This window comes from Phragmites australis, chromosome 15, assembly GCF_958298935.1.
Source record: "Phragmites australis chromosome 15, lpPhrAust1.1, whole genome shotgun sequence".
NCBI classification, from domain to species: domain Eukaryota; kingdom Viridiplantae; phylum Streptophyta; class Magnoliopsida; order Poales; family Poaceae; genus Phragmites; species Phragmites australis.
Window position 1 is genome coordinate 22251736 of NC_084935.1, and position 10217 is coordinate 22261952.

Consider the following 10217-nt stretch of genomic DNA (forward strand, 5'->3'; position numbering starts at 1 on the left):
TAATCTAAGAGATACCACAGGTTCTACTAGGAGTAAAATACTTAAACAACAATACCCTGCAGTAATATTCTCACGAATAATAGAATTTGGGAAAAATCCCAAAACTACAATAATAAGTAAAGCTTGCACAAAAATAAGGAGACAAGAATTTATCCCAAAGTTCAGCCACCTCACAGAGAAGCGCCTACGTCTCCGTTGAGGAGCTCACAAAGAGCCAGGTCTTTCTCAACCCTATCCTCTCCTAGTGACCACAAAGATCAAGCTAGGTTTTCTTACTCAAATCTATGGCGATTACAAACTTCCTGTGGCACTCCATAATTCTTGGGTGCTCTACGGGCGACTCCTTGGTGTCTAGGAGTACGAGGATCCAAGAGAAAAGATCACAAGTGAATGCTTGATTACGAACTCAATGCTCAACAACTCAAATTACTCTTCCAAACTCAATCTCTCAATTTTGAAGCAAACTAAACACTAGAGAGGTTTGGAGGGCTCTTGAATGCTCTTAGGACGCTTTGTAAAAGTGTAGCTCAGCAGCAACAGCAAGCATTCAATGCAAGGAGGTGTGGGGGTATAGATAGCTGACCCTAAAAAACTAGCCGTTACTGTTCTAGTTCACCTAACCCGGAGTATCCAGTGAACACTGGAGTCTCTGGTCATAAATCCAAAACGGGCTCAGAACAATGTCAAAACTAACCGTTACGGTTCTGTTGAACTGCCCGGAGTATCCGGTGAACACCAGAGACTCCGGGTGGCACTTAGTCGCCACAGAGAAAAAGCCCGGAGACTTGCCGAACTCTCCGGCCTCTCCAGGTACCGGAGTATCCGGTGAACACCGGAGACTCCAGACAATTAAAAATAAATGCTAACCGAGACTCTCTAGCGGAGTTTCACTCAGAGACTCCGGTCGAAAACTCCAACTACAGGAGTATCCGGTGAACACCGGAAACTCTGGTCTTTTTTTTTTTAAATAAATGCTAGCCGAGGTTCTCTGCCGGAGACTTTCTCGAAGACTCCGGCCAGAATTCACCAATCACCGGAGTATTCGGTGAACACCGGAGACTCCGGACAATTAAAATTAATTCAGAACCGAGACTCTCTGGCGAGACTCCGGCCTAAAACACTGAGTACCGGAGTATCCGGTGAACACCGGAGACTCCGAACTCAGAACACTTTGCCTATTTCCGGGTGTCCGTGGGTGAATGTGTCTCTCAACATTTGGTTCTAATAGGTTACTTTGAGTATTGAGACACCATCAAAACTAACAATTGCATCCCTTTTGATAGTACGGCTTACCTAGACTCAATTTCAGAGATAAAATCAAATTAAATCCTATTGAGTACTACAAACCGCTTCTCTTTTGTTTTTGAGGGACGTCAACATCGTATATCGTCACCAATGAGACTAAAACCTATTCATAGCTTCAATAAACTCATTAGTCCCTTAATCGTTTTGTCATCAATAAGCCAAAACCCACTTAAGGGGCCTAGATGCACTTTCACCTTCTCTAACACCTTATGATCCTAGTGTGATACTTCGAAAGAATAAGAAAAATGGCAGGGACTAACTGAGATACTCTAAGATTATTGGATCACTCATGTACCTAGCTGGTGCTACAAGGCCTGACATCTCATTTGCTGTGAGCAAATTGAGTCGCTTTACTTCTAACCCGAGTGATGAACATTGGTGTGCGCTTGAACGAGTCATGCGCTATTTGCTTGGTACTATGAGTTATGGTCTTCACTATTCCAGGTACCCATTGGTACTAGAGGGTTATAGTGATTCAAACTGGTTATATGATGCTGATGAGATTTACACGACAAGTGAATATGTATTCACTCTAGGTGGTGCTGCTGTGTCATGGAGGTCTTGCAAACAGACCATCTTGACGAGGTCAACTATGGAAGCAGAACTCACTGCATTAGACATAGCCACTGTTGAGGTAGAATGGTTGCGTGAGTTGTTGATGGACTTACCTGTGGTTGAGAAACCAGTACCGGCTATCCTTATGAACTGTGATAATCAGACGGTTATTATCAAAGTAAACAGTTCTAAGGATAATGACAAGTCCTCAAGGCACGTAAAGAAACGATTGAAGTCTGTCAGGAAATTGAGAAACTTCGGAGTGATAACCTTAGATTATATCCAAACGGCTAAGAACCTGGCAGATCTCTTTACAAAGAGACTATTATGGAGTGTGATAGATAATGCATCGAAGGAGATGGGTATGAGTCCCATGTGAGTTATACCATAGTGGTAACCCAACCTATGTGATCGGAGATCCCGTGAATTAGGACCTAAGAAGAACAAGCTATTGGTCTAACTAGAGGCGAGAACCTTTGTTGTTTGACCCACGTAAGTGAAAATGCAATACTCTTAGATATTTGTAAGGCAGATTAGCTAATGACTTAATGTGTTCTGTTAGCTTTAAGTAGCAAAGATGCTGACCTACAGGGCATGTTTGAAAGAACATACCTATATGAATCTGACTGTTGGTCGCAGTTTATGAGATTTGGGCGATCTCTAGCAAGCTCATAAAGAGACCATGGAGTAGGACTTATATGCTCCACCCGCGGAGTAGTCTACTGGCAGCCAAGTATCAGTTATGACTTTTAGTGAAATTTGTTTGTACAAAACTTGTAATTCAAAATATAGTCCATTGTTCAAGTTGTGAATGAGTGTAGCTTGATATTATAGGTGGATGTTCAACTTAATAGTCTCCACTGAAACACTGGTATATCAAACAACAATGAGAAGCTGATAATTCTCTATGGGACTTTGAGATCTAGTGGAGAATTATTAGAACTATTGGGGTCGACCTATGTAATAATTTCTAATAAATCTCAAAGGCCCATATTATGGAGAGGTGACCTATGTTGAGGTCCACCCTTTATTAGTACCATATTGCTAATGGAGGTGGAGGTAGGGAGTTTCCCCTATATATATGCAAGGACCTCCACCTCTTTGGGAACACGTACAACATAGACCGCTAATTGAGAGTAGCCTTTAAATTGGGAACGCTCTCAATTAGTGAGTCTATATAAGAGTTAGGGTTTTGCCTCTTTCTCTTTCTATTGTGCTGTCGTTATAGTCTACTCCATCCTGGTATCGGCGTGAACCGGCAACCGGGAGAGCAGGTCTCCAAGACCCTCACTCTTGAGATCTTGCACCGGGAGAGGGCGAATAAGATTTTTGGGAAGCCCTCCGTGCGACTGCTCAAGTTCTTCACCATGGCTTATCTTCCTGGTCGCTTAGGCGCTGCCCGCTGTCATCGTCAACAATTACGGCACGTCGTCAGCAGGATTGATCGTGCCATCAACACGGTGCAACCAGTATCTTCAACAACCTTCACCACGCAGGACCAGTACGTAAAAATCATGTTTCTCGTACTTTTTTTTTTGTAGTTCCTAATTTTGAGTATAGTAGATCTAGTCATATGTAGTGATTTCGTACACATGTCTAGATTATACTATGATGATATAATTATATCAATTTCTATTTATGAATTATTTATGAATTAAATTAAACTTAAAAGTGCCTTATACTCCATCAAAATGTTGAATAATTTACTTACAACATGCCTGGGTAAAATGTTGGTACAAACTTACAATGACAAGGCTGAAGAAAGAAAGAGAAGTTAGATATGAAGAGCTAGAGACAGAGCAACTGTAAGCACGGAAGAGATGGGGATGAGAAGGTTGGTGGCTTCTGAAGCAGCTCCCGCCTGCGCCGGCGACGTACCTGCTTCGCCGGAGCCGGTCTTCTCCGTGCTTCCTTCATCAGCGTCCTGGTCGGTTCCAGCAAAACGAAAGCAATGATGAGGGATTTGTGAGATGTTTAACCGAAGCAATGAACTAGATATTTGGGCCTATTGTATTGTTAATCAAAATCAAGCAGGCGTATATGTGACATTGTGGCGAGCAAGATTTCTCAAAACAAATTAAATTCTCAAATTCTTATTGATCATGGCGCATATATATTTTTTGTGAACTGAGTAAGCTAGTATGATTAATGATGGTATGCGTCTTCGTCATGACAATGCTATGCATGCCATGTCTGTTGCATGAGGCTGGCATGCCTTTCGTGTTTCCGGGCCGGTCAATGCATGACTAAACACAAAATGCATGACCAATTCCACATTCATGCTTGACGTACCTTGGCTGCTGTCTTCGACGATTCACCGGCCGGTCCGCTGGCCACCGCCGGAGCATCCCCTCCTTCTTCCACCTGCATTCACAGTGAAGCCAGGGACATGTCAAGTCAAATTCCTTCGACATTTGCCTACACAATCGCGGAAACATGGATCAGCTAGTGAGCGAACCGGCGTCTTGTCATCGGTCGAGTCACCCTCTGACGGCGCCCCTGACGGTGCTGGCCCGGTGGCCTTCAGTGGAGCGTCGTCCCCCGACGACGGTGCAGGCGCGGACGCGGATGCCTTGCTCGAGCCGTTCGCCGCTTTAGTCCCTATAGGCGGTGCGGCCACCTCCGTGTCATGTTTCTTCGCGGCCTTGCCCGCATTGCCAGCCTTCGATGGTGCGCGCTCAGGCGATTCTGCCTTGGCCGACGTCACAATGGCGGCCGACGCCGGCGCGACCGCTGTCTTCACCTGCATTGCACAAGGACGTTCATCAGGACGCTCGCCGATGCCAGCATGTGCGCGTCATCTTGGCAAGACAAACGTGCGTACCGCGCCTTTCATGAGGCCGACGTCGTACACCGGCGTGAGGTCCGCCTGGAACAGCCCGAAGTTGCGCTCGGCGACGGGGCCAGGCTTGAGGTTCTCGTTGAACAGCGAGAAGATGTACGTCTCGAACGTGCGCTTCGGCATGAGCGGCGTGCCCGACCCGGCGCTGGCCTCGCCGATGAGGTACCGGTTGTACTCCGCGGCCTCGGCGGGGCTCACACCGATCTGCCCGTCCTCTGCCTTGGACGGCCACCCGGTCTCCCCCACCGCGATCTCCACGTCCTCGAACTCGAGCTTCTTCATCGCCGAGTACACCGAGTCGAGCTGCGCCTCGAACATGCTCGTGTACGTGATGCCCGTGCCGGGGTCCGGCACGCCGGGGTTGGGCCGAGCCAGCGCGTAGGGAAGCGTCGCGCCGTTGTACCCGAAGTACGGGTACGGGTTCACGATGAACGGCGACTTCGTCTGCCGGTGGAACTCGAGCATGGGCGCGAACACGAGGCGATCGTAGCCGTCACGGAACCGGCTCGCCGACGGCGGCTCGGAGACGGACAGGATGCCGAGGGAGTGGGGCGTGGAGACGCGGATCTTGGGGTACCCCGCCGCGGTGAGCGCGGCCTTGAGCGTGCGCATGGCCGGGACCAGGTTGGTGATGAGGCCCTTGTCGGCCGTGGCCATGATCTCGTTCCCGACGGCCACGAGTGAGATTTCCGTGGCGGGGTAGTACGGCGCAACGTTCGCGGCCACCCACGCGGCGGCCCCGTCCTTGGTGGCGAGCTTGGGGATGTCGCCGTTGCCCGCGGTGACCATGAGCGCGATGCCCGTGCCGGCGAAGGCGCGGACCATGTCCGGGTTGGTGTCGAACAGCTTCACGCGGTCGACGCGGGTGCGGTTGGCCAGGAACGACGCGACCGTGGCCGGCGACGGGAGGTTGTCGCCCTTGGTGCCGTAGTTGACGCCGATCGCGGTGGCAAACGGCACTAACAAGAGGAGGAGGACGGCTTGGCCGTGCCACGAGGGCGGCGCCATGGCGGTGGAGGAGACGAGGAGTATGGTCGCGCCGGACTCCGGTCGAACAGGGGGTGGTGACTGGTGAGGGGTGTTCGGAGTTTAACTTCTGGCTGTGGTTACCATGCGCTAATAATGGCTTTGCTACTTTACTAGCGAGTAGTCCTTTCGAAAAAAAGAGAGTAAAAGATTCCTATTCACCTTGGTTTTGATTGATCATTGGCAGGCAAAGGCTTGCTGCTCTCAATGGAAAGCAAAACAAACGAAGACGTGGAAATGTCCATGAAATCGGAAAATCCGTGTACCATAACATAAGTTGCTTAATTTTTTATTTTGCCCTCTGTTAAATTTTTTTGCGGTTTCTCACAAGAACACGGTTCCATAAGCAGCAGCCTTGGTGCAGGCGGGGAATATGCGCTAATAATGTTAACGTTGCGTGTATGTTGTCGGGTTGTTCTTCCATTTTCTTGCGCGGGCTAGCTAGGAGTGCATCTTACTAATTAATTTTTCCAAGGACATGTACAGTGAGATGATATTAACTATCTATAAAAGATGTCACATGAAATTTTTGTGATATGAAAGAGAGAGAAACATCGTCCAGTGTTTAACATAATGTCTATTAGACAGTTTATTATTGTCTAAACTATTGTATAGACAGTTATTAGTGTCTATAGCATTGCATAAGAGTCTTACATACAATTTTTAACATTGTATAAACTGTTTTCACTATTGTCTAGAAATGATATAGATGAATTTTATGGACAAACACTCTCTAGACCACTATAGATGTCCTCATGATACTTGGTCTCTTCTACTTAAAAAGTAAGTAACCTTAGTGTTGTTCGCTCCCCTCCCCTCTGCCTCCCATAGTCTAATAAAAAAACAAAGAAAACCCCACCTCCTCTCCCGACTCCGCTCCCACCTAATTAAGAACTGGAAAAAAAAATATCCTATCATTCTGCTCCCTGTTCAATTCCACCCACTCCCGTTCTGTTGCCCATCGTGCGTGTGTGGCCCTTCGGCGGTTGCCTACTTCACCCTCCCCTCCCAACCTCCTCTCTTTACCCCGCCCTCCTGTCCCATTCCCCCTCTCCTGACCACTAACCCGCCTCCTTCACCCTCCCCTCCTCCTTACGCGGCACTGGCACGACATGGTGATTGCTGCGGCAGCAGCTACTGTGCCAGATTCAGCCCACCTCATGCGCTCGCCGCTCATGCTGGCACTCGACAGGCCCAACTCCGCCGCAACGCGAAGGCCTGCATGCTCCAACAATCCCGTCTCCTCGAGGTACTTGTCCACCATCGTCGTCGCATCCTCGACCTCCACCACTTTGTCCTCGATGTCGTCTTCTTCCTTGTCATCTTGCTGTCCCTATCTGCATAGTGCGCATGCGCCTCCATTCTGTGTCAAGACCAGAACAAGGAACGATCCAATCTCTGCTATACATTGAGCCATAATTCATCTTAACACATAGTGACTTCATTGATGATAATAAAATAATATATATAACTTATCCAAATTAGATTGTCTTACAAAAGGGACATTCGAGGAAGCAAATAAAACTGTAGTGATCCTGAATGTAGTGTTTATTCCTCAACTCTATAGGCAATCGACAGAGAACACATCCCTACGATGCTCCATCATCCAGAATTTCCACAAAATCTTCAATGTATTTCCAATTGAGTATGGTTTAGGTATAGCAAGTGTGAGTACATGTTGTACTCCACAAGTTATGAAAAGATGCATGTGAAGGCATAAACGAGGATAAAGCTGACAAGGCTCATTTGCATAAAAGTAGTATTTATTTGAAAATAGTTAAAAAATAAGTAATTCATTAAGTGAACAACAATAAATAACCAATAACCTCAATATTTTCACATCTTGATTTGACCAAAGAAACAACCACCTCAACCATGGTTCCCATCAATAAGATTGATCAAAGCAACACTTCAACTACAGTTCTCACCACCGTGATTGACCAAACCAGACCATATCATCAAATTCTAATCATGTGAGGGTTTCTTGTCACTTTTGACCATGAGCGCGACTAATTAATCAATTTTTCACTCTGCAGATATTGTACACTTTACCCATAAGTCATGATCGAATCGTTTACCAGTACCCATTAGTACCTTATACACTTTCTATAGTGTGCACTGAGAAATCACTACAAAGCCTTTCCAAAGTACTTCCCAACATATGCATGCCCGCTAAGGTTTCACCTGCGTAGGAGTACACCATCCACTCCGGATGCCCCCTCTTGCGCCAAATAGTTATGGAAAGTACACCCTTATGTTCATACACCACCAACTAGCCTACACTATGTTGAAAAGAAGCTAATTAATTGGCCAGACCATCCCATACTTAACTTGTGGTTGTACGGTTAACTCGGAATGGTCGCTGCACGAACCTATTCTTATGATTTGAGCAAGATTATCATCAACCCATCCTTACACCTGCACTGGTCTCTGCCAAATTATTTGTTCAAATCCTAATTTAAAGTTCACATAAGGAATCATCTGTATAAATGAATGACAATGTATCTTAAAAAATTCATATATTTTTCATATTAATTTTTATGAGTACAAAATCTATATAAAAATTGTAGCTCTCGACGAGATCTACAACTTTATAGTTGAAAAGTTTTTCATTTGAAGTCATTTACATTTCTAAATAATCGTTTGAAGTTTCAAACGATTATTTAGACATGTAAATGACTTCAAATAAAAAAAATTCAACTACAAAGTTGTAGATCTCGTCGAGTGGTACAATTTTCATATAAAGTTTGTCCTTATCTGAATTCATATAAAAAATTATATTTCTTTTAAATAATCGGTCACTCATTTCCACAGGCGGTTCCTTATAACCCATTTCCACAGGCAGTTTGTCGGAGGATGAACTCCTGTCGCAGGGATCCCGAGAGACCCCTTTTTAAAGATTCGGCCGGGGGGATGATTCTGAACGAGCTCGTCCGGGAAATAAATGCAACGGCTGGTGGTGGGGGATGATCGATCTAGTGCAAAAAAGATAGATGCACCGGGGTTTAGACAGGTTCGGGCCGCACGGGGGCGTAACACCCTACTCCTGTGTGAGCGCTATATCCTTCCTTGAAGGGAATTCTTCAAGGATGTATCTGGTTATAAGGGTGTGCTGCCTACAGAGAGCTTGATGCTCCCGTGTTCTAGCTCTGCTCGAGCTTGTTTGAGATGTTCTTGTTCTATCGTGTTCGTCGCGCTTCTTCTATGTCTCCTGTTTGTGTTGTCTCGTCTGATCTGGACTGGTCTTCATGTGTTCTCCATCCTTTCCTTTAATAGGCGCGCCGACCTCGACTTATCCTGAATGGGAAAGAGGGGGCGCGAGTGCCAAGGTGCCACGGAGAAAGGCGCCATCATTCCATCTTGGCGAAGTGACAGGGGCGGTGGAAAAATGCGGCGTGCATCCGACCACCCGCCACTGTGGATGTCCTTCGGCGCCATTAAGAGGGCCCACCGGGCAGCCGTAGAGGCGCCCGATGCGCCCATCCTGTCTTGTTCTTCTGCCAGGGCAGGGTGGCAGGCGGAGCGCTTCGATCCTGGCAATGTTATCCCGAGGCACCCGGATGAAACGGGACGGGACTCGTGCATTTAATAGACCCACGCCCCCCTGCCAAAGCTTGGCAGGGTCTGACACTAGGGCGTGGGCAGCTGAGAATGTCAGGATGTCAGGATGTCAGGCCGCGCGTGCCTATTAAATGCGGCATTGGACCTTTGACTGGCTGACACCCCGCCAATGGGACCCTTCGGGTCGTCGGGCGATCTTGCGCGAACCTTCGGGGAACCGAGTCTTCGGGGGCTGCCACGTGCAGCCCCGAGCACTCTCTCCCGAGCACTTCGGTGAGACCTTCGGGGAACTGAGTCCTCGGGGGCTGCTGCGTGCAGCCCCGAGCACTCTCTCCTGAGCACTTCGGTGAGACCTTCGGGGAACCGAGTCCTCGGGGGCTACCACGTGCAGCCCCGGGCACTCTCTCCCGAGCACTTCGGTGAGACCTTTGGGGAACCGAGTCCTCGGGGGCTGCCACGTGCAGCCCCGAGCACTCTCTCCCGAGCACTTCGGTGGGACCTTCGGGGAACCGAGTCCTCGGGGGCTGCCACATGCAGCCCCGAGCACTCTCTCCCGAGCACTTGGCTGTTTGGATCATCGGGGGACTACAGTACTCGGGGGTAAGTGAGAATCTTTTCGAGCACTTTCTTCCCGGTACTTGGACTCTGCGGGTCATCGGGGAACTGGGGTGCTCGGGAATCAGAGACTGCGGCCCCGAGCACCTTCTCCCGGAACTTAGCTTCTTCTCATCCTGTAGGGTGGACCTCGCGGGATGGTGACACGTGGCGGATGGCCGGCCCGGTCTCGGGACTCAGAGACCCCTGGTTCCTGATACACCGACACAGTTCATATAAGAAAGCGCCTATGAAAACAAACTTTTACACAGGCGGTTCCTTATATTAACTGCCTGTGATAATCATCACATTTTTAGATGTGGTTTATGTAAGA

At 47.9% G+C, this 10217-nt stretch overlaps 1 protein-coding gene across 1 annotated transcript; it reads right to left on the minus strand.

The window, feature by feature from the left end:
- Positions 1–3611: 3611 nt before the first annotated feature.
- LOC133892209 (glucan endo-1,3-beta-glucosidase-like) lies at positions 3612–5710 on the minus strand. Its single transcript, XM_062332913.1, has 4 exons — positions 4673–5710; positions 4319–4552; positions 4153–4224; positions 3612–3760 (listed from the first exon to the last, which is right to left on the minus strand). Exons 1-4 carry the CDS (start codon positions 5708–5710, stop codon positions 3635–3637), a joined length of 1470 nt encoding a protein of 489 aa, XP_062188897.1. The 3' UTR covers positions 3612–3634.
- Between the last annotated feature and the right edge of the window lie 4507 nt (positions 5711–10217).